Source organism: Urocampus carinirostris, chromosome 18 (assembly GCF_059441175.1).
Source record: "Urocampus carinirostris isolate Australia breed hairy pipefish chromosome 18, RoL_Ucar_1.0, whole genome shotgun sequence".
In the NCBI taxonomy this organism is placed as follows: domain Eukaryota; kingdom Metazoa; phylum Chordata; class Actinopteri; order Syngnathiformes; family Syngnathidae; genus Urocampus; species Urocampus carinirostris.
The window spans coordinates 18,726,386-18,751,301 of NC_142366.1; the positions used below are offsets into that span (position 1 = coordinate 18,726,386).

The 24,916-nt window shown below is 38.5% G+C and overlaps 1 protein-coding gene across 2 annotated transcripts in view; it reads left to right on the forward strand.

The window, feature by feature from the left end:
• The window catches only part of pola1 (polymerase (DNA directed), alpha 1), a 113,402-nt gene that overhangs the window by 879 nt on the left and 87,607 nt on the right, over nt 1-24,916 (forward strand). Inside the window, exons 1-20 of one of the 2 annotated variants that reach the window (XM_088322553.1) lie at nt 619-759; nt 3,508-3,635; nt 3,747-3,843; nt 6,662-6,739; nt 7,068-7,183; nt 9,212-9,274; nt 9,374-9,475; nt 10,806-10,941; nt 11,354-11,513; nt 12,763-12,932; nt 13,007-13,119; nt 15,083-15,196; nt 15,269-15,343; nt 15,417-15,555; nt 19,222-19,376; nt 19,458-19,542; nt 21,325-21,386; nt 23,166-23,255; nt 23,334-23,450; nt 23,525-23,700. In XM_088322553.1, coding sequence (XP_088178679.1) covers nt 711-759; nt 3,508-3,635; nt 3,747-3,843; nt 6,662-6,739; nt 7,068-7,183; nt 9,212-9,274; nt 9,374-9,475; nt 10,806-10,941; nt 11,354-11,513; nt 12,763-12,932; nt 13,007-13,119; nt 15,083-15,196; nt 15,269-15,343; nt 15,417-15,555; nt 19,222-19,376; nt 19,458-19,542; nt 21,325-21,386; nt 23,166-23,255; nt 23,334-23,450; nt 23,525-23,700 — 2,225 coding nt within the window. In that variant the 5' untranslated portion in view covers nt 619-710. Of the gene's footprint in view, nt 1-618; nt 760-3,507; nt 3,636-3,746; nt 3,844-6,661; nt 6,740-7,067; nt 7,184-9,211; nt 9,275-9,373; nt 9,476-10,805; nt 10,942-11,353; nt 11,514-12,762; nt 12,933-13,006; nt 13,120-15,082; nt 15,197-15,268; nt 15,344-15,416; nt 15,556-19,221; nt 19,377-19,457; nt 19,543-21,324; nt 21,387-23,165; nt 23,256-23,333; nt 23,451-23,524; nt 23,701-24,916 lie in introns of those variants that run through there. The other variant, XM_088322554.1, reaches the window with a different exon arrangement.

A 24,916-nucleotide genomic window follows, 5' to 3' on the forward strand; every position in this document is an offset into this window, starting at 1 on the left:
TTGTATAAAGAAGTTAAGAAAAAAGGTAGTATAAAAGGAGAAAATGAAAAAAGACAGGTTTGTGGTTATCCCTTTAATGAGTATATTACCAATAATAATTTAATGCAGAAAATGAATTCATAATTTGAATAAGAAAATTCTATTTAATTATATTCGCATGTATTTTTTTCCTTCTACAGTGAACGTCCAAGCTACTTCATTTTTGAACTTTTTTTTTTTATAATAAACCTCATTCATGTCGAGCTTCTCAGTATCTCACAACAAACTATTAATTAACAATATATATGATATAACGAAACACATGCACAATATAACATGTTAAACTCCATAAATAAACACGTTTGGAAAAAAATATGGTGTAAGATTTTTTTGTATTTTGTAAGGGAAAATACGACAGTTTGTAAGGGCATGGAGCCGTGGAGGTTGACAGGTATGGAGATCTTCAGTGACCTGAAAAGCGCTATATAAATGCAGAGTACTGTATTATTTACCATTCCTATGTAAATGTAACATTTTTATTGTTTAACACTGCCACTACGTGGATTATTAGTGAAACAGCCCGTCGTTGCCATTGATTGTGACGTCACTTCCGGTATATGACTTTCCCCGGGAAAAGATTTGGCGCGGGCATTTTTGTTTTTGTGTCGAACCTGCCGTGCTACCTCCGCCAAGGAGCTTCTAGCGAGCGGAATAAAAAACGGAATAAAATCATGTCTCCCGTCTCAAACCCCGACAAAGACACAGATGCACCGGACGGAGGTTGGATTCTTTTTGTCTCTGATCTGAAATGTATGATGGCTGTCAATGAGCTAACTTGGCAGCTAGTTTAAGGATGCTACTTTGTGGCGTTTTCCTACATAACCCTCCAACTTTTTCGCTTCCATTCAATAATAATAAGATTTATCATTTACCAATGACAATACAAAGGAAATTATTATTATTATTATTAATCAATTGCCAGTCATAACCTTTCCATTTATACGTATTTAGAGTCTTTACATTTAAAATCTCCCTTTGCCGTATTTTCAGTAACCTTCGCTATAAGACGGTTCATTTTTCACGATGTTCTGCATTCTTATCTACATGAGCGTTAACGAGATAGTGATTTAACTCGTACAGAAGACTGCCAAGATATGGCATTTATCTCTGGTTGGAACCTCAAAGTGTAATTGCCGTATAGCGGGGTATAGCAAGATTGTACCGTCATGCTTTGCAATTGCTGTCTGGACTCCCGGTATCCCAGTTACAAACATTCAATTGAATTCAGCTTGAACTAATTACTTGTAGAACCACTTACAGTTAATATACGTGTGTATGATCATATGATATTATATGCTGATATTCTTGTAAAGGTAAAATAAACCTTTATTCTCCTTTGGTGTAAGTATCCTGAGGTGGTACAGCGGAGTTAGCTGGTGGATGCTGATAGGGGAAGGAGACCGCAACGTCGGATTGAAAATGAAACAGATTTCAAACTCCTTGTGGGTATTCCTTCCTTTACTCACCTCCATATCTTTAATAGTCACGATCACCGGTTGCAACTTAGCAAGGGTAGCAATATTTTTTGATAATCGCATACAGTGGAACCTCGGTTTTCGAACGCCTCTCAGTTCGAACAAATCTGTTCTCGACCAAAAATTTCGAGAAATTCTTGCTTCGCTTTTCGTTCAAAAAATTGGAGTTCGAACGCCGGTACGCTAGGGGGCGACGCTGAGCGGGGTACGAGTGTAGATTGCCCCCACCCCTCGTGAAGAACTGTTGTCACGGCAACGCGCACTCCTTTTCTGTTTTCGTTTTTCAAAAGCGGTGAAGGCAGTGTTTTAACCCCTAATTATGCCTCGGAAGAAGGTTGGTGCAAGCAGCAAAGTTGCTACAGGTGAAAAAAGAGGAGTAGTTCGTACAACTATTGCATTTAAGAGAAATAATAGCAAAATATGAAGAAGGTGTGGGAGTTTCCCTTCTTTCAGGAATACAGCATGGCTTCTGCCGACCGGTAAGAAATCCTATTCATAATTCTTTTCTTTATCCTTTAACCGCTCACCACTTGTTGTGGAGACATGGGTGCTTAATGACGTGTAAACGACCTGATTTTTTTATTTTTACACGTTCATGTTAGCGTAATCTTTTGAACGGAAGATTATGCTAACGCGAACGTACGATTAGCCTGGGTTAGCTTTACGTTAAATATTCAAGATAAACATTCAGGGTGTTGGAACGGATTAAAACAATTTTACATTACTTTTAATGGGAAAAAACGGCTTCGGTGATCGTACAAATCGGTTTTCGTACAAAGAAATGGAACAGATTATGGTCGAGAACCGAGGTTCCACTGTACTTGGTTTCCCTGGTTATCGTGTTTTTGCTTCCGCGATAGCATCATTTCAAGCCTTTGGACCTATATCGAATAGTGAGTCCTATAAATACATAATTGTATCTCTTATTTGCTAAGACGCACACTATATTCGAAGAGAGTCAATAGCATATCGGCATCTTCTTTAGCCGTGACTTTAAATAATAGCAGACAATTATTTTACATGCTGTCAATCAGTAGCAGACAGGCATTTTAGAGACCTAACTCTACATACTGTGCAGGCGTGTGGATGAGAGAGTATTTGGTTGGTTTGGACACATGGAGAGGATTGATGAGGAGCGATTGTTGAAAATGATCTACAAATCAGAAGTAAATGGAAGGAGACCAAGAGGAAGGCTGCAATTGACGTGGATAGTGTTAAGATTGCATTGCATGAAAGAGGTCTAAAAGTAGTGGAAGCTAGAGCTCTTGTTGGTGATAGGAATAAGTGGAGAGGTGTTGTGAAAGGATAGTGGGATGTTCGGACGTGTTCTAAGGGATGGGCAGGGCACGTGTATGATACGGCAGGGGTAAACCAGTGAAAGCTGCCGGGCCCTGCTGTTGAACAGAAAAGGGTGTTGTGTCACCCTGACCCGAGTGACATGGCCGCTTTCATGTGTCCCGTTTCATCTGGAGGGACGAAAGCATGACCAACTTGGGTGCTTAACTTGTTTGGGTGTTTAGGCATTCGGGTTGGCCATGGCCCGAAAATTTGTGTGTGTGTTTTTTGCAACTTTTTTCCTTTTTTCTTTGTTTTTGTGTATGTGTTTGTCTTGCTGTCGGTCACCCCTCTCAAGGGATATGCCCAGGATAGATAGATAGATAGAACTCTCCATATGCACAGAGACTGCACAGTTTACATTTTATATGTTTTTGGGCAAGCACAATAACTTACTGCTGATATCATATAAGAAATTGCAGAGAAGGTGGGATTTACTCTACACATTGCCAAATTTCCGTTGTTTGAGCTAATTCTCTTGCAATTTCCAGTTTCAGGAGAACCCATAATGTAGTAATCATTGTAAACAATTAAAGGTTCTACTTCACAAATTTTGCCAATCATTGGTTCTTTTTGGAATACTAACCTCATAATAATCTAGGGTTCACTATACACTTAAACACATTGAGTATAAAAGTTGTATTTGTCTCCTTAACAGATGATGTTGGAGACGCCTGCGGTCTTGCCAAGTCTCGCTCAAGACGTGAGAAAAGGGAGAAAGTTGGGAGGAAGTCTGCTTTGGAGCAACTGAAGAAGGCCAAGCGAGGGGAAAAGCTCAAATATGAGGTCAGATGTTCTTGAGTATTGTCATGATTTAGGTTTTGATATCAACAATCCATGGATGAGTGAGTACACATCGCTTGAAGGCTTGGCATTCATAATCGATCCATTTTGCAGGTGGAAGACTTCAGCAGTGTGTATGAGGAGGTCGATGAGGCACAATACTCTAAAATGGTCCGAGATAGACAGGAAGACGACTGGATTGTCGATGATGGTAAGTGGCGAATACTAGGCAGTGTTCATTTTACCTGTGAAAAGTGATGGGTCGCAGGGACTCGCATGCTCAAAAATCTATGGGTCCCAACAGAGATTATGGGTCCCCAAAATTTAGTGTTATCGAGGTTCAAATTGTAAATCGGCGACAAATATATAATATAAATCTATATATTCATTCAGTTTTAATCATCACAGTTAATTAGTAATACAAAGCAGTTAACACTTTGGATTTGTCAGTTCACAATATTGTACACTATACAAAATAATATTGCTGAAATATTTATATATTCATGCAGTTTTAATCATCACAGTTAATTGGTCATACAAAGCAGTTATCACTTCAAATTTTTCTGTTCATATATTCATCATGGTTTGCTGTCCCGCCATAGTTGTAATGCCTTCTCAAGGTCCAATCCATTATCATCCTCCTCATAGCGTAACCAGGAATATAATTTAGTCCATTTTGGCAGAAAAGTCCTTTTCTTGCTAGTATTCTTTTGTTTATTTTCTTTCGTCTAATCTTTCGCTTCAAAACACGTGTTTTCCTTGCCTTCGCGGTCTTCTGAAGAATATCTCCGCCGTTTTTTCGTGCCGGAATTATTGCCGTTGTTACCACTTTCTGTGTTATGTTTCGACTTATTACCGACACTGAAGAAATTACCAATTTTTTGTTGATTTGCACCTAGTACCAACTGTTTTTTCGGAGGGATACTTCTCTTTCACTCGACAACCGCCACAACAATGACGTCATCTCGAGGCAACGAGATCTCGTTTGCCGAGATCGGCGCGAGACCAAAACAACAATGGCGGATCTGCCTGATGAAAAGTTTGTGTGCGGTAAATCTTTGTTAAAAAAAAAAAGTAATCGCGTAATAATGAGAATTTGGTGTCAAAAAATTTGCGTCCTCAGCAAAAATGATGCGTCTAGGACGCAGGGACGCGGGCAAACGAGAACACTGACTAGGGCTCTGTATTGATAAGGTTTTAGCGATTCCGATTCCTTATCAATTCTCACTGCGGAAAAATAAGTACTATGTGACCTAAGATATAGTATAAAAGGTTTTATTAATATAAAAATAATTTAAAGATGGGCTGGAATAGGCAGTAGGGCAGGGCTGGACATAACTGAGCGAAGCAGAACATGACTGAGCTCTGAATAAACTGTCAACAATTCAGTTCGAATTCAACTTAAAAATGCAATCCCTGAGATCAATTATAAAAGTCATGATGTATCAAGTAAGAACTATCAGATCATCATGAATTATCATGTAAGAACAGTTCAGTGTAAGGAAATGAGAAAATTAACCATTCTTCTTCAGAAAAAATAGTCAACTTTGATGTATTTTGAAATGAGAGCTGGGTGCACAAAGTGGCGCAAAATAAACCTCATGTCATGACTAAAAACTTGGCTAATGCACTGTAGCTAGCTAACCGTTAGCAGGCTAGCTAGGTTGTTCACCTGCTGTGGCTACGCTGTCTTCATGTCGTCGGAGCACCTCAAACACGGGGCATTCTTTCAGTTAAATGCCATGTTGAATGAATGAATGAATTAATGAAAACTTTATTTTGAACATTATGAAATAAAAACAGGACAAAAACAATGACTGAACAACAAAAATAATGTTAACATGTTCGAAAAGGGGTATCTTCCTTATTCATTTCATTTTACAGATAGCTCCTCTTTTGTGTCAAAATATAACAAAATTTCACGGATTTACATATTACATAGGTCGGATATCAATAATTATAATAACAACCGTCACTTATGTTATATACTAAATATCGTAGTACCCATCTATTAACGTTATAATCCTACTAATTACTAAATATGATTGTGATATGATATAATAATAGTAACAATAACAACAAGGTTAACTATAGTTGTAAACCATCCATTTGCTACGTAATATTTCCAATCTTTACTATCACTCATACCCAATTTTCTTCGAACACTTGAATATTTAGACATTGTTTGATCTCGTCTTTTAGATTTTCCACGGTTTGACTCCGCACACAGACACACACATACTTTTCCTGGTGGTTCTCACCTTTGGGTTTTGAATTTACTACAGCCCGTTAAGTTATAACTTCCCTCTTTCCGAGTGAATAATTTTTGGATGTTTTCTGGCACTATGTTTTTGTTGACCTTAATTAGCATTTGTGAATTAGACTAAATCATCCAATTTTGATAATTTAGACTGCAGGAACAAAATATTAGTACGATATCCTACCCTATGTATGGTTCTAATTGCAAGTTTTTGGAGGATAAAAAGGGGCTGTAGTGAACTTTTGTAATGATTGCCCCAGACTTCTGCACAGCATGTTAAGTATGGCAGAACTAGAGAACAACATAATAAATACAATGCATTATAGTTTAAAAGGAATTTGGCTTTATTAATTATTGAAATGCTTTTAGATACCCATGTTGGCCAGCCAGGTGTTTGAGCATGTTGCTGGTGTTACCCCCCTTTCGCTGAGATAGCTTTTTGCATGTATGGAATACTCCTGCATCGTCTTTTTGAGTGAAATACAGCCGCATCTTCGAACGTTTACTGTGAGCCGGCAACATCTCTGCACCTGATATGATCGGTCGAGCAGCGACAAAAAATAGCACACCTGACCCTGCATTGGGGTGCTTTCTTTTGCTATGTTCGCAACGCAGCCCGGGGGAACGTTAGTGGAACGGAAATTGAGTTTTACTACCGATTCCAAGAAATCGTTTAACTTCAGAACCGGTTCCAAATTAGAACCCTAGCGAATACTGTATTAATCCATCTGATCAGTTGTGTTCTCGTGTCTATTTAAAACCATTTCAGATGGAGTCGGCTACGTAGAGGACGGCAGGGAAATCTTTGATGACGATTTGGATGACGATGTGCTGGAAAAGAAACAGGGTATGCACAGAATTATAGCATAACTTCTACGTTTGCTGGTTTTATATGTACAGGGATCAGAATTTTCCGCGGATCCGCGGATTTCCGCTGTTTGAACCTCAAAGGCATTCCGACTTTTTCACTTTTTTTCTTGCGTAGCAAACAAATTCAAGATCCGACTGTCTCACTCTTTCCTTTATTGCTCTGGCGCACCCTGGCGGCCGTTAGAAAAATTGGCCGGGTGGGCTCCGCCCTGCTTTATTCCTGGACCCTGGCTATTTCAGCTGAAAATGAAAATCTCCATTCTGATCCCTGTATGTAAATCACTTGGTGTTATTTTCCCTTGCAGGAAATTCTAACGTCAAAGGAACTGGCGCAAAGAAACAATCGAAGAAAGCAACAGTGACAAAGCCCAACAGCATTAAGAATCTCTTCATGAATAGTAATGTCAGGAAGCCAGCAGAGGTCGGTCAAAGTTTTATGTCTGATTTTTGTAAAGCAAAGGTGGTCAAAGTCAGAAAGGCTTAGGGCAAGCGAGACTTGGCAAGACCGCAAAAGTCATGTTTGTTTGTGACGTCCTTAATCACAAGGAGCCTCAAAGGGCTGCACAGACCACGGATTATTGAAAACTACAGGCTATTATTACACCGTCCCCTGATCTAAAACATACACGAGGGCAAGGAAAAACTCAAAAACCTTAGCATGAGCAGTGTTCGTTTTACCTGTGAAAAGTGATGGGTCCCGGGGACTCGCATGCTCATAAATCTATGGGTCCCAACAGAGATCTATGGGTCCCCAAAATTTAGTGTTATCGAGGTTGAAATCGTAAATCAGCGACAAATGTATAATATAAATCTATATATTCATTCAGTTTTAATCATTAAATTATTAATTCATTTTCTGCATCAAATTATTGTTGATAATATACCGATTAAAGGGATAACCACAAACCTGTCTTTTTTATTTTCTCCTTTTATACTTCCTTTTTTTCTTAACTTCTACATACAACATAATTCGTAATATCAATCATCAAAGCAAGTGAGCCGTTTGAGAGCCGGCTCTTTTTCATGAGTTGAGCCCAAAAAGCCGGTTCTCGAAAAAAAGACTGACTTCCTTTCACTACACAACAAGATCTCGTTGGCTGAGATCGGCGTGCAGACGAAAACTCGAACCGCGAGACCAAAACAACATCTGCCAGACTTGCCTGCCGAAAAGTTTGGAGTGCGGTAAATCTTTGTTTAAGATTCGGGTAATAATGACAATTTTGTGGCAAAAATGTTGCGTCCCAGGGACGCACGTTGATTTGAGACGATGCGTCCCCAGCAAAAATGATGCATCTAGGACGCAGGGACGCGGGCAAACGAGAACACTACATGAGAAAAAGTGAAGACATTAAACAAATTTTCTCTAATATGATCAGTCCGGGGTGTGATGATACGCTTTTGTCACGATTCGATTGTACCGCGATACTAAGGTGCTGATTTGATTTATATCACGATTCTCAGGTAATTGCACTTCTACAAATATTGCGATTCGATATAATTGATCATTGTGATTTAATTTCCTTAAAAAAACAAAACAACCTTAACCATACACTTGCGGGACAACAAACCATGAATGACGTTCAAACAATGCACATCAGTCGGTTTCAGAAGCTGACATTTATTTCAACTGAGACAATTAGAACATAACATGTACACTGTGCAACCAGTTTACAGCCACAAAATGTCATGAACTGGAAAAAAAAATCAACGTAACACAAATGTGGTCCTTTAATGATCCTGTTTACAGTCAACACTGTAAGATGAGAAGAAAAATTGCACATCAAATATGCAATTTTTGTCGTAATTGGTTTTGCCCTATCAAAACTATTCGGAAGTCTCTAGGGTCTACTGACATGCTGCTGCGGGTGGTTTGTTGAAAAGTGGGTTTGTTTACATTTTAAGGTAAAATGAAATTTATTCTTCTTTGGTGTAAGTAACTTGAGCTGGTACAGCGGAGTTATCTGGTGGATGCAGATAGGGGAAGGAGACTGCAACGTCTGATTCTTTTTTTTAATCCATGTTTTTTGTGGATAAAAAAATGACATATATTTTTTTCTTTGTTGTTTTGTATGAAAAGTCCAAATATAATATAGTCTTTGGATAAGGGTAATAGGAGATTAGCTTACATATTTGCAGGTGTATAGCATACATTTCTATGTTTTTGTTTATTGTCAAGTTAATTTACACAAACTTGTCCTTTTTATTGTTTTATATAACTTAATATTCTGTTGTTTTTCTGTTTTTCTATCCCCCCCCAAAACTTCAATATTTGAATAAAGAGGAGGAAATTAAAATATTTTTGAGAAATACGATTAATCCCAAAAATAATCAACCGGTTAACCGGTTATGAAATAAATGGTTTGTTGCAGCCCTAAAACATATAATTAAATGTATATATACTGGAAATGAAATGTAATACTCCCATTATTCCTCAATGTTTTTCTTACAGAAAGATGTGGACTTGTCCAAGGACGACCTGTTAGGAGACATCTTACAAGACCTGCACTCAGAGGTTGATTGATAAATAAACATTTATCCATCATGTCAACTAATGTTGATCGGCTATCGAACTTCTTCTTCATGTGTTTTTTTTTTAACTTTTATTTCGCAGAAAAACACCATCCTAGCTCCTCCCCCTGTGGTGATGCTGAAGAAAAAGAAATCCCTCGGCTCGCCTCTGAATCCGTTTTCTGTCAAACCGCAAGCATCCAAAGTAAACATCTCATTTGTTCAAAGGGACATTGTGTGTTATCTAGCGCCTCTTAGTGGTAAAAAAACTTACCGTTTATCTTTTTATACTCAAATAATAATCCAAGATACATGAACCTTTATAAAAATGTGACTAATTTTTTGATTCAATTTGGCTTGGGGGCTGGGTCCAGACTTTCTGTTCTCACGTAGCTTCGTTTTTCAGGACTATATTTATCATTCAGCCTACATTTGTAGCTTACCCTACCAATTATAATCACGGATGAGAAGGGATCTTTTCAAAGAACAACAAATTTATTTGAAAAAACAATGGAAAAAATGATTTTAGTGTTTGGCATTGAATTAGTGAGCATTTTCTTTACATTGACAGCTTTACATCTGAACCAACTCACCACAAACATGGACAAAATCAAGTGGGAGCTATGAATACAAATATAGTAGCCCAAATTGTCACATCGGTGAACCAATTATTCTCAGAAAAGCCTGCATTCTGTGTCCACTTTTGTTTTTTTGGTGTGCGCAATTTAAATGTTTTTTCTACTTCTTAATGCTGCATTTTTTGCTGGTGCTATATATACTCCAGAGAGACTTATGATCTGGAAAATACAGTAATCTGTTTGAAATCTCTCTCGATACAATTTGATGCACTTTAAAAAACACTTCAATGGGACACCGTATGATATAAGGCGATAAGTTGTCACTGTATTGTGTAGTGCACCTCAAACGAGTGCTAAAAGGCACAAGAAAGAGTACATACTGCAGAAATCTCAAAGGGGTGTGTTGACCGATAACTTGTAGTGGTAAAGGGTGAAGGAGGTTCACCCGATTTATTTTGGCTTAAGACGTCAAATCACATTGCAAATGTTTATTTCCTGGTATTAACTTGTCACTGCCGAACGCTGGATGTCAGTTCTTTTACACCGTTACTGCCCCCTAGCGGCGGAAAAGGGTTTATGGTTCGTAATCCTTTAGAAAAACTTTTAATTGAAATGAGCCAGAGATTTTTTTTTTTTTGCATACTTCGATCCGTGGGCCATATGTTTGACATGCCCAATTTAAATAAAATAAAAAATAAATGAACTGTCATGTAAACTTGCATACTTGGAGGGAGCTGACATGATTGTCTGCCATCTTGCTGCTACGGGTACCCCCCAAAGACCAGAAAAATGAGAGGGAAAATAATGCTGTACACCAGTTTTCAGGTTCACTACACAGAACAGCATTATCAAGTGGTCAGATATTACACATTGTCCCTTTAACATAGAAGTTGTAATGCCTCAGGACGATTTGTGTCTAAAGGCCTTTTAATACTTGATGTATTTCTGCGAAATCAGGAGCCCCCAGCGAAGGTGAAAGTCATCTGCCCACCACCTTCCGAGCCTCCAAGGCCATCAGTGACTCCGTCTCGTCCTTCAAAAAGCTCAACAGTTGTGGAGAAAGCGACTCAACCACTTGAGACAAAAGAGAAGGGTGATTGGAGTTGTCCATTTTGACTGTTTTGATCCTGTTCCGACCAGGTTTCGTGAAAATCCTTAGTCTTACAAGGCATTGAATTCATTATACTAAAAATAAGGCCTCAATTTTTATAAAAATGTCCAATTTTCGAAAGTCTTAAAAATAGAAACACATTGATACGATTTATATTTGTTTGAACTAAAAAGGTTTAGTAACATTTTAATCATTCACAGATTTACCATCAAAATGGAGATGTGTTTTCAGTCGGTCTTTTCAGGGTAGAAGCGTGTTTTAAGTTTTTTGTTTGTTTTTATTGGTTCTTTTGTCGACTGGGTCTTACATTTGATTTCAAAAGGCATTCAAAAAGTCTTAAATTTAGCCTTCCTCAAGGTGCCTGACTGACTCTTGGTCCAATGTTTTCGCACAGTGGCTGAAGAGCTGGCATTTGACACTATGGACTTTGACGAACTGATGGAGGTTGGACCTGAGGAAGTTCCTGAGCCTGAAGTCATGGAGGATGGCCCTTCTGAATGTAAAATAGCTGCCACGGCGACAGTTAAAGAGGAGAGTCGGGGCACCAACCTCCTGTAAGTCCGAATGTTGGGTTTTGGGTCACATTTGAGAAAACGTCCGGTTAAAAAACATAATTGAACAAAAACAATAAAGGGAGGAGTCATCCTCTATTTGGAAATTGATTAACCTTCCTAATTCTTTTGTGCAGAAAGGTTTATATTTTTGTGTTTTCTAAAGGGACATTGTGTATTATTTAATGCCTCCTAGTAATAATAAAATACTTTGCTACAAAAAAAACATTGTTGACTTAAATTATAAGCAAAAACACATGAACTATAATATTAACGTGCATTTTTTAAACTTCTTGTCGATCAAGAATTTTGTATTTATTTTACATACCATGAGGCTCACATAGAGAGAGTTGACACGATTATCTGCCATCATTCTAAAGCAGGGGTGTCAAACCCATTTTAAGTCGGGGGCCACACGATAGAACTAACATTCTGTCGGGGGCCGAACTAGTAAATTAAAGAGAAAGAAAAAGAGAGATAAAGAAATAAGAGAAAGGGGGAGGGAAAAGGAGAGAGGGTGGGACGAAGAAAGAAAAAGAGAGAGGGAGAGAGCGTGAGAAACAAAAGATAAAAAGTCGTGAGAGAAATAGAAATACAAAATAGAAAGACAGGAGGAGAGAAAAGAAAGCGCGAAGGGTATTAAGAGAGAAAGAGAAAAGAGAGAAAAGGAGAAGGAAGTTAGAGCAAAAGAGGTTAAAAGACACAGAGAGAGAAAGAGACCTAGAACAACAAAGGAAGAGAAAAAGAGAGACACAGAGAGTGAAAGAGACAGAGTGTGAGAAAAGGGGTGGAAAAGAGAGAGAGAGAGAAATAAATACAAGTACAGTGTCTTTGTGAGTGGCACCTGGCTTTGGCAACATAAAGTTGACCTATTTCAACCTGCAGCTTGTTTTTCTCTTGCGCTTCTCCGAGTGTTGTGTCGCGGGCTGATTCAATCCCTTAGCGGGCCTGATTTGGCCCGCGGGCTGCCTGTTTGTCACATATGTCCTAAAGGTACTGGGAAAAAAACAAACCTTGTAAAATGCTTGGCAAGAAAAATGAGAAAAATGTTGCTCTTGGGTCACATTCAGTCTTTTTAAAATAAAAGAGAGCAATGGCCTGAATTGGTTTATACAGTATAAAAAAAGCGACTTAGAGTCTGGAAAATACAGTACCATCCAATGTTAAGTTTGAGTGGAAAATTTCAATATAATTAATATTTTCTTGCTCACCTATGATTAACCAGTATTTATGTTTCCGATCTTGTATGCAGCATGACAGGGGGCTCTTGGGGGTCGGACGATGATGACGCTGCGATCAACGAGGCCCCCGTAGAGGTGCAGGTGGACTCGAGCAAGCTGCCGCTGGTGGAGGGTCCGGGTGGCGAGCAAGTTTTCCGCTTCTACTGGCTGGATGCTTTTGAAGACCCTTACATTCAACCAGGTGTCGCGACATCATTTCCCTAGTGTTGTTTTCTGATTTATAAGCACAGCCTTGACCTGGTTTTTGTCTTGCAGGCATTGTGTACCTTTTTGGAAAGGTGTGGATCGAGTCAGCCAAGGCTCATACAAGCTGCTGCGTCACGATCCGGAACATAGAACGCACCATGTATATCCTGCCACGTGAATATGTATGTTGCAAATTAGTTGATGACATTCTTTCATCTTTACGGAGGTGGGTAGACTTTGTGAGTGGCGGGCCGCATTGGGTTAAAACAATTGGAAGATGAGCGGGGAGGTGATAAAATATTTACTTTTGGCATCAACAGTCTCAAATATGGTACCTCTTATGACAGGGGTAAGGAGCCATGGATGCAAAATGATTAAAAATATTTCATTGATAGCCACACCATATATTATAAGGAAAAAATTAAACCAATCTGCTCAACCTACTTTCCAGGCAAGGGCCAATTATTAGTGCAGTTTACTTCACTGCGTGATGTTTGATCATTTCATTATATATATGAAAAAATGTGAAGTCTATATATATATATATATATTTTGTGTATTTCTCTGAACATTCCCCTAATATTTCACTGTCTATATATCTTGTCTCATGACTACCCAATGATGTGTCAGTCTAATGTCTACCCAATGATGTGTCAGTCTAAAGTCCACCCAACGATGTGTCAGTCTAAAGTCCACCATACTTGTACTAAATAAAACCGGCTGCGGAGAGGAGGAGGAGGACGATTGTGGAGCCGAGAACACATCCGCTGTGTTTCTCCCCGATTCTCCCCCGCTGCAGCGGAACGAAAATGTACATTGTCTCTGCCTGAAATTCCTTTTATATCTGATGACCGGCCACACGGGGTTTACCCACAATTTGGACCCCACAAATAACAAAAGAGCCTCTGTCAACAAATATCCCACTTAAAATTTGTCTCCCTCCGGCAGTTGACTATAACTAGTGACTGTCATTTTGACTGTCATTTTTGTCTTGAATAATGGTTTTAAGACCAGGTGCGAGCAGAGTTTTGTGGAAAAATGTCACGAAATACTGCAAACGAGAAGGATGCAGATGTATTTATCTTTAGCTTTGGGACGAGGTCAAGTTGTAAGCTTAGGAATTGAGTGGTCATTATTCGTCTTCCATTACATTTTATATATGCAAATCTTTGAAGTATACAAACATTCGTCTTTAAGTCAAGTCACATTCATTTGTATAGTCAAAAATGTCTCAAAGGACTGCACAGGTTACCATGACAACATCCCCTGATCTTAAACCATCATGCGGGCAAGGAAAAACTCAAAACCTCAGCCCGAGAAAAAAAATAAGAAACCTTGAGAAGGGGCCTTACTGGTTTTAAACCCTCTTTCAGGATGACCAGTCGTAAAAGTCAACAAGCGCTTCATTGATCATTTGTAATATTTTTTTTTAATAACTCGCGCAAACTTCACTCACATGTGTGTTCTGATGCATATAATTGGCTCAAAACATGGAAAATAATCCCGATGACAGTTCTTGTTACTAGCAATAAAGTCAGAAAAGCGCTACAGTGCTCCTGCCGCTAGTGGTAGAAACAGCTATTGCGAGATTTTTGCACATTTCACTCAGGCAAAAATTAAAAGAAAAATGACAATACGCGATAATTCATTTTAGAATAGCAGGGACGTTATGCATTTATGAATAAACAAACATGCAGATATTCACCAGTAGATGTAATATTTGTTTATTTTTGTCTATAAGTTAACTGTTCCATCAAATTGGTTTTGAAAAGCTCAGAATGAACGCAAAGTAATCTATTGTGTCCTTTTTAAAAACACTAAATTTGGCAATATGTATTTCAAAACTCAAAACTAGCTCAGAAGCTTTTAAGTTTGCTAAATATCTCGATGAATATACTAAAAACATGACAAAAATAGTTAGTACAGAAAACTGTAGCCATCTATTTGAATGTTGGGCACTGGAAACAAGTGGCAACACATTTTCATTAGTAGTACTTTTTTGTTCATTTCAAACATATTATTTTAATATTTTCTTTGAGCGGTCCAGATGGAAAAACCTCATGGGCCTGCGGGCTGTAGTTTACCCACCCCCGAGCTGTTATTTCATTGAAAAAAGACTTATTAATGTGTGTTCACACTTCACAGAAAGTAGACCCTAAGACAGGGGAGGTTTCTGATAAGCCCGTCGAAATGATGGACGTCTACCAGGAGTTTAGTGCACTTTCTGAGAAGTTCAAGATCATGAAGTTCAAATCCAAGGTTCTCCTCACATTATCACCTTACGGAAACGCACGGATATATTAGTGGCTAATCTCACTCTCGTTTTTCCAGAATGTGGAGAAAAACTATGCCTTTGAAATCCCCGACGTGCCTACGCAAAGCGAGTACCTGGAAGTCCGCTATTCAGTGAGTAAACGGATCATCGGTCGGATTAAAAAAAAATTATATTTATTTTGATTAAACAATTGTGTGTTTGAAGGCCGAGTTCCCCGCTCTGCCGCCTGACCTCAAGGGGGCAACGTTTTCCCACATTTTTGGAACTAACACTTCCAGCTTGGAACATTTCCTCCTCAGTAGGAAGATTAAAGGGCCTTGCTGGCTGGATATTAAGACACCACGTAAGAGCGGCTTTCTTATTTGATCGGGAAAAAAAAACGTAAATTCCGGACAACAGAGAACACCTGATTAACAACCGCATGCGCGAATTAAAGGAAGAAACTCAACTGTTTGTACAAGCTGTATTGGATTTTGAACCCGAAGCTTAAATTGCCATGAAAATGAACTCATTCACAACCATTTCTTACATTTTGGAAAAAATCAGCGGGGAAATGTCTATTACAGTAAAGTAACACATAGTCGTTTGTGGGCTGTGTCTGCAGCTGTCAAATGTTGTTACACTCGCGCAGCAGTCAATATTTATCAAATAAGTATTTACATATATGCAGGAGTTCACCAAACAATACTTAAATGTACTGTACTGACTAAAATGCCGAAGCCCGTACAATCACAAGAGCATGAACACGTCAGGCATGGCATGTCAAGTCAAGTCATGTTTATTTGTGACGCCCTTAATCACAAGGAGTCTCAAAGGGCTGCACAGACAACAGACTATTGCAAACTACAGACTATTATGACACCATCCCCTGATCTTAAACCTACCGTATTTTCCGCACTATAAGGCGCACCGGGTTATAGGGCGCACCCCGGAAAAATAGTTTTTGGTCCTATTTTTGACATATATAAGACGCACCGGATTATAAGGCGCTACAATGGGAACGTGGACAAAACAGTCAGATAGTTCAGTCCAACTTATTACCCCCTTAACATTCCGAAAGCTTGCAAAGACGCAAATACGTGTCGAGAACACGTGCGAATGCGGTGTCCGTAAGATGTCACTCAAATGCATCGTTCCATCATTCGGAAGGTTAAAGTCTTGGGATTCAAGAAATGATAACCATTCCTTCGTATCTATTTTCTTTTTCGCTCGCATCTTTACTGTGCATATGACAATAAACACTTGGAATTGAGTTTAATTTAAAAATTCCATCCATCATCTGCACCGCTTATCACAGAAACATCGAGTTCAGTCTGAAACAAGACAATATAAAACCGGGAATAGCTCACCGAAGTCATTGTGTTCATAATAATGTGCAGGCAATGTCCTCTTATATCCGTGAGGGTAGTAAATCCAGGAGAATACAATATTTACAAATACAGAATAGAAAAAAATGCTTTCTCTATGCCATCGGCCACATGCTATACGCATTCATCTTTTTCGGCCAATTGCAGGCTTTGTTTCGCTGTTTAAGCCAATGGCAGCCTGTACATTATAAAAAGGATCCGCCTCTTGACCTCTGAATAACTTTAGCCAATAGTGATCGATTCAACTGATGATTGACACATTGGTTAGCCAATGAAACGCCGGAAAATAAATCCCACCATCCACCGCGTACTACTTGGCGTTCGGGGGGAAATCGAGTCGGCGGCTGCAAGTTAGTTGGAAAACTTAATGTTGATCCATAAATAAGGCGCATTGTATTATAAGGCGCATGGTCAGCTTTTGAAAAAAATAAAGGCTTTTAGGTGCGCCTTATAGTGCGGAAAATACGGTACATGAGGGTAAGGGAAAACTCAAAACCTCATTTGAGGAAAATGAATAAACCTTGAGAAGGGACCGCACATGAGGTAATCCCCCCTTCCAGGATGACCAGGCTTCAATGTTTAAAAAATACAAATAAAATAAAAAGGATGACCAGGTTGCAATGGATGTAGCATTAACAAACAATACACACATTGTCAACATGAAATAGGTCATTTGTAAGCTATAGAATATAAATTTAAAGTGCCACTGAGGCATGAAAATCTGGCCTTTTAGGAGAAATTCACAGTTTTATAGTCAAAAAGGGTGACCTATGTGAATTGTAAGATCCGAGGAGAAAATGTTTTGCGTTGGGGAAGAGGCGTCATACGTGGGGGCGTTTGAATTGAAATCAGTTTAGTTCACGCCTGCAGGAGTACTATATTTATTCGTGTTTAATGCATTTTAAATGTTCTCATTTTCACTCTACTTTTTTCACAGTACCAGAGACTAATGTTAGAGAGAATGGAGAAAACAGAAAGTCGTCTCGAAAGATAGAAAAAACGGAAAAAACATGATGAGGGAAACAATCCTTTGGTGTATTTGATGAATAATCGAACTTTCAAGAAATTGAAATAAATACATAGTAGATTTTATGTTAGTATTATTTTCTTAGTTGTGAATTAATGTTTTGAATCATGGCCACATGCATTTAACAACTTTTGGCACTTGGAATGAGCTGAGAATTTTTTTATTTTAATTAGGGGTGACCGTTACTCACAAATCCGGTATTTTCTCTACACCAACCTTACCTTTTTCAGCCCTGATTGTATGGGCTCCTGAATTTTCGTCTTTAAAGTACATATAGTTACTTGGGGCTAGTTGATTAACTCATTTGTTGCCCTAACGTGTAAATATGTTTTCAGGAGCATTGTCCTAAAGTTCCAAAAAAGTAAAAAAATACCTGTTTGTTTCAGTATGATAAATCACCACGAGATGGCAGGAGTGGCCTTGATCAGATCTGTGTCAACACACTTAGTGCCTAGTTTTGTTTCTGTATCCACCGTGGGACACTGAATGGTAGTGAGTAGGCGCTGGCCGATATGCTGAGTACATACAGTGTAATGATAAAAGCGAATGATTACAGACTGTTGACACTTCAAAACTTTATTCCTTCCAATAAACATGATGAAGTGTGTTCATCATCGTTGGGATAAAGAGGGATGATGTTTAGTGCATGTCGCGATGGCCATAACTACCTGAATCATGTGATCCCTTCACTGGAAATATCAGGGGCTAAAATGTTCTTGCAATAAAATGTTTGTTTGCAAGCAAAGCGCCCTTGTTTTTTATGGAAAGCATTGTTTAGATATTGGAGGTATTACAAATATATTGAAAAGAAAGTACTGAAGTTTAAGGTTTTGCCTGAAATGCATCCTTTTTACCATACAATGGTAAAAGCTAGAAGCATACGTTTTCTTAATAAGTCCAACACGGTAGGGTAGGGTTACTTTAACTGGATTACTTTCAATTACTTTTGGATTACTCCAATACCAAATATGCTAATAAAAGACAAAAGAAACTAAATATGAATAAAATTACTAAGTTTTGTGCAGGCTTGGGGAGTAACGGAATACATGGAACGGCAAAAATGATGTTGGCAAGCTGTTTGGATTTATTTTAATTTTGTTTCTGTTGCATTTTATGTTACTTTTGCCAGAGATCAAAGCCAGGAGTGAAAGCTTACCACGTGTTGTGAGTCATAATTTTATTCATATTTGGTTTCTTTTGTCTTTTATTAGCATATTTGGTATTGGAGTAATCCAAAAGTAATTGAAAGTAATCAAGTTAAAGTAACCCTACCCAACCCTGGTGTCCAATGCCTATAACTAAATCTTCTGACTCACTTCCTATTTGACACAATCGTTTGGCACTGAATGAGTCAAGATTTAACGCTGCGGACTTAGTCTGCAAACAAGTGTCTTTATTGTGGCACAATGTGTTACTTTTCAGATTTTTCAAAAGATTTAGACAGGAATGAGTTCACTTTTAAGGCTGTTTAAAGTCGCCGCCGACACCCTAGCAACCATCCGCCTAGCTTAAAAAAAATAGAATAAGCTGCATCATATCGTAAACCACAGTGTTTAAAATGTAGTCTTCTCCGAAATTAGGGTAGTAAATATGACTCTTTGTCTGCGTGTGATAGAGCTGTTAAGTCAGCCATTCAGCTGGTGCAAAGTCGAAGCTCTGGTCCCAAGAAGTGACCTGGTCACTGTGGTTAAAGACTTGGCTCCCCCTCCTGTCACGGTCATGTCTATCAGCTTGAAGACGGTCCAGAACCCAAAAACTCATCACAATGAGGTAATGATAGATTGTTTTGGGAGGATAAAAGAAGTATTTGTGTGTACTTTCACACCATGTGTTTTCCTATCTGTTATGCAGATTGTTTCCTTGGCAGCACTTGTCCATCATAGCTTCCATCTAGATAAGGCTCCACCCAAGCCACCATATCAGACTCATTTTTGTGGTGAGGAATTATTACCGTGATGATTGTATACAATTTTACACTATACACAGGGTTCATACACCCGTATGAAATCCTTAAATTCTTGAAATTTAATGTTGTGTTTATAAGGTTTTAAAGTGCTTGTAAATGCTTGAATTGCTTCCATGTTTCTCGGCATTCTGATTCGATATACCACGCATTAAATGAAAAAAGGCCGTCGGGCTGTTTATGAACAAATATGTGTCTGTACGATGTCACCAGTCACCGAAATATGTCATGCCACATGTTATTGGAAAGCGTATACTCTTGAGATTCGAGATATGCAGACCATTTCAAACAAAAAAACATCTCAATCAGTCTGAGGCAAGATACCAGAAAACTATAAAGCCGGCGTAACACACCATTTACCTCCCTTGGCCGTCATTAAATGAGTTGAATGGCTCTCAGGACAATCCAGAGAATCCAACCGTGTAAAATATTTACTCCAAAACATACAATATAATGGCATTTAGAGATGGAAAAAAAATCTGACTAAAAGCATTTCTGCTATGTTTGTAATCCTTGTTGCATGCTGTCTGTTTCACCACAAAACTCCCCTTTAAAAACAAACAAAATCGTAAACTTATTGACAACACTCTCGGCCAATAGCAGGGTTTTTTCTCATTTTGCGGCCTGCATTAGCCTATACAGGCCCGTTTGAGAAAACGGATACCGCCTCCTCTACCTTTGAATATCATCGGCCAGTCGTAACCAATTTAAATGATGATGGACAAATTGGCGAGCCAATGAAATTCCCAACATAATTTCATGCCATTTTCCGAGGGTGTATTCATATCAAAGCCGAAAATGAACATGCGTAAATGGTACCTGGGGTGCATTTTTACGCACGGTCATTGATTGACTTTGTAAAGAGGAGTCAAATATTCACAACTCTTTCACGATGTCTAAAAAATGGCCAAAGTAAAATACATATTTGTAAAGTTTTTACTCTCGTAAACTGGTTATCTCCATACCTAAACCCTTTTATAAAAATGTGTAAAATACAATGTCTAGGTAAGGCTTCAAGCTATTGTTTCACCTGTTTCCCAGCTAAGATGTCCATCCTACACTCATCTGAATGCATTTGATTGAGAAATAGATTAAGGCAATAATAAACACCTTCTATTTCTGTGCATTCCAACTCCGATTACTCAATATTAGTAGCACTTGAAGAAGTGACCATTTCAGTTTGGGACACAAGTTTAAGAGTCTTACATTTCAAAAGAGACCAAAACCGTCCATATTCTCCACATACGGTTAAGGGACACCATTTAATTTACTTTGGGTAAGTCTTGGATTGAGATTTTAGGCGAATTTTACAGGAACATTAAGGGGTTAATAGTTATTCCAAATCTTGTTTTGCCCTTTTTTTAAAATTCGTAATACGTTTTTTAGATTCATCAAATACTCGACAAAATACAGATATGCATCTATCGTCAATGTGTAGATAAAAAAGAAATGTCATAACATTGTTGAATTGGATTAGCAAATACTTTGAATAACACACTTTCTAAACTTTTACATAACTCTGCTCCAATTCGTTTTCGCCAACAAAAATTAAATTGGCTCGTTGCTTTCTCGATGAGACCTGCTAACGTCGGTATGATAGCACGTGTAAGAGGTAGTATCGGATACTCAGAATATATACATTACTGTTTTTATTAGTATCGATATCCGTTTAGGGGTCCACATATCATGCCCACTGCTTTTTGTCACACTGCCTAGATGTGGCCTCAGCTTCATCAACACTATTTTGTTTTTCAGTGGTGACTAAGCCAGCTGACTGTATCTTTCCATATGACTTCATGGACGCTATCAACAAAAAGGTAGGCTGCCACACATTGGATTCATGACATTCATCAGAAGAATATAAATAGGTTACATTATACAAAGTTAAGAAAATGAAAGTATGTTTATAAAAATAACCACCGTCAGCTTATTTTTTTTCCTTGATGAGTTTCTCAAAATTAGAATTGTCTTAATTGTCGTTTATTACAATGTAGTGAACGTCGTTTTATGAGATAAGACCTGACAGTCCAGGATAAACACGCAATAAAGTCTTAAAGAGTAAATACTATGAAAAAATAAATGTCATCATAAAGAGTCAAAAATATTTACAATGTAGTGCTAGGAGACTGTCCATAAGTAATAATAGTGCATCATGACAACAGTGCGATCAAATTCCCAATTAAGATGATAAATAATATACAGAGGCTCCCCTACTTACGACCATTCTAAAATATGAAAAAACAATTAGGGATATCGAAAAATATCCGGACATTGCTGTTAGTTAAACTTTGTATTGTATGCACCTTTTTCCAAGTAGAGGACATTACTGTAGATAGATAGATAGATACTTTATTCATCCCCGCAGGGAAATTCACATTTCCGTCAGCATCCCTGAGCTGAGAACAATACAATAATAAAGCAAAAAGAATACAATATACAAATACCCAGTGTGACGTGCAAGTGCCCACTGTAGCGTGTTATATAGAGTATCTAGAAGGTGCTACACAGAATACATATTGCAATAAAAAATACGGTAATATGCAATGTAGGGGGGTGTGGTTTAATGTGGGCCTTTACTCTGCCGGGTAGAGTTAAAGAGCCTCATGGCATGAGGAAGAAAAGATCTCTTCAGTCTGTCCGTAGTACAAGACAGTTGTAGTAGTGCATCTTTCCGCCGCTACTGCCGTGTGGCGCTGTGAGGTCACCCAGCATTCACCCGGAAGAAAAAAAAATCTGCTTCCTCTTCCTAGTTAATGTGTAAACAATCTATACTGTATCTCCAGCGCGCTAAGAACTTTGACATTTTTATTGTTTATTATCTTGTGCATCCATTTAATATGGTTTGTGTAAAGTGTAAAGAAGAGGCGAGCCGTTTATTTTGTAATGAAAGTGGAATAAGAAAGCCTGATGCGGTTGAGAAAATGGTCGGAACGCTTTTTTTCCGGGCCACTTTCTACCACGCAGAGTAAGTTGCCTAACTGTTGAAACTCACTTTCCAAAAGTAAGTTAAACTTAACTTTATTTATCCTTATAGAGCATATCATTTTACGAGATGTTTATTTTTAGTAGAAAACAATACAGGTTACTTATACAAGCCTTAAACATACTTATATAAACCTTGAACATACAAAATATAGCAATGAAGCAACTTTCGAACACATTAACTTACGGACGATCGTTCGGATCTTGTTCTTAAGTAAAGCAATGTCTGAATACCCATTTTTCAATACAACTGTCAAGGTGTAAGTTTTTCACATTCTTGCACGCTTGTTTAGGGTAATGATGGTCTTTGGGAAAAAATTATCTCTGAACCTGTTGATCCTATTTTAGGGACCCGGGAAAGAGGTGGTGGCCTGAGTAAAGGGAGTTCAATGTTGTTGACTTTGTTGTGTTATCACAAGCCAGAATTGTACTTCAGAATGGGCAGAGAGAGGCCAATGATTTTCTGGGTGGTGTTGATTACTCTCTGGCCTTCAAGTTAAATTTTTATTTAAAAAAAAAAAAAAAGAGACCACGCCAACACTACATTTGCATCTAGGATTAAATGTTAAATGTACTTTAGTACAAGACCACATTACTGAAGTTTTTTTTCTCAGAAAGGTAAAGTGGAGATAGCCACTACAGAAAGAACTCTTCTTGGCTTTTTCCTGGCCAAAATGCACAAAATTGATCCTGACATTCTTGTTGTAAGTGGCATATTTTTAGTTCATACATCTTCTTTTTATATAAATATCTTAATAACAAATACATTTTTTTCCTTGAAGGGTCATGATATTTTTGGCTTTGATCTTGAAGTTCTACTCCAGCGTATTAACTACTGCAAAGTTCAACACTGGTCCAAGATTGGACGGCTCAGGAGGGCTAACATGCCCAAACTAGGGGTGAGGGTGAAGATCCCAACGAGCAAAGAAAACGAGGCTTTGTTTTATAACGACTAACGGTGAATCGCTTTCAGGGCCGCAGCGCCTTTGCGGAGAAGAACGCAACTTGCGGCCGGCTTGTGTGCGACACTGAGATCTCCGCCAAAGAATTGATCCGCTGCAAGAGTTACCACCTGACCGAGTTAGCGGCACAGGTGCTGAAGACGGAGCGAGTCACCCTACCGGAGGAGAGCATTCGAAATTATTACAGGTGTCGTTCATGTCAATATTTCATTCCCAAACTCCTATATTTTGGTCTTTTGGGGTGTGTGTTTTCACACACTGATTCCCGCAGACTTGGTGCCTGCACTACACAATACAACCACTTCCGGTGATCTAATACAGTCATCTCTCGGTTATTGCTGTAAATAGGGGCCGAACCTCCGCGAAAAAGTGAGAATTTCCAAAGAAGTGTCGCACCTTTATAAAAGCCCCGGAGGGTTAAACTTCTCGAGGCGACGGCCTTACCGACTGAGAGTATACAACTGTAACAAAAAAACAACTGTAGCTCTACAAATAAATCTCAGGACACAGGATTGCAGTTGAATGAGTTGTCTTTTGTCATGATACAAAAGTAAAACAGTGCGAGAAAGCCATTTAAAGAGCGGCTAACTAGCTGCACGCTAGATCGGGTATCCTCCAATTGAGCCAGGTCTCCCCTATGATTAAAATACACCAGTCTCAAATGTAGCAGTGTTCCCTGAGTTGCAGCTAGCTCCAAGTCATCTTTTTAATGGGTAATAAATCTGCTGTTGGGGAGATTTAGCCTCATGGAAAATGTTTCCGCCGTTTCTGCCTTCCGCTTTTACATCGCTTACGTCAAACTCATCGTCACCACTGCTTTTTGCCAGTCTTACTGACCCCAAACTTATTGCTGCTTATCGGCTGCATATTTCACTGATTGCAGCTTTTAATCGGCATAATATGATTTTCTTTTCAGTGCCATTTTGGTCAGTCGCCGTTTCCTTTTATAGATTTGTAGCGAAAAGTGTCACCCAGCGTGAAATGAAGCCTTATCCTCTGAAGATTCATGTTCCAATTAGTATGACAAGGTGGTGACATTTCGCCAAAGTAATTATTTTTTAACTGGCTCAAAAGTGATGCAAATTCTCTGTGCTTTACTGTTTTATTACATTTACCGCAAAAATAAGATACAAAGTCATTTTAGTGACGTTTGCGTGAGTTGAATACATCGACACAAGCCTTGAGCGCCATCTTGCGATTTAGTATGAAAAAATGGCAGTACTGATATAAAAAGTGTAACTTAAGGATATAATATTTTGTTAATAATTTCACAGATAGGTCTTACCGAAGGATAGCTATGAAAAAATCGGACTCATAGTCTGTCAAATATGGTATTTGTCATTATTTGTGTTTTTTTTATGAATTTGGTTGCTAGTAGCCCAGGAGGTAGAGTGGTCGTCTTG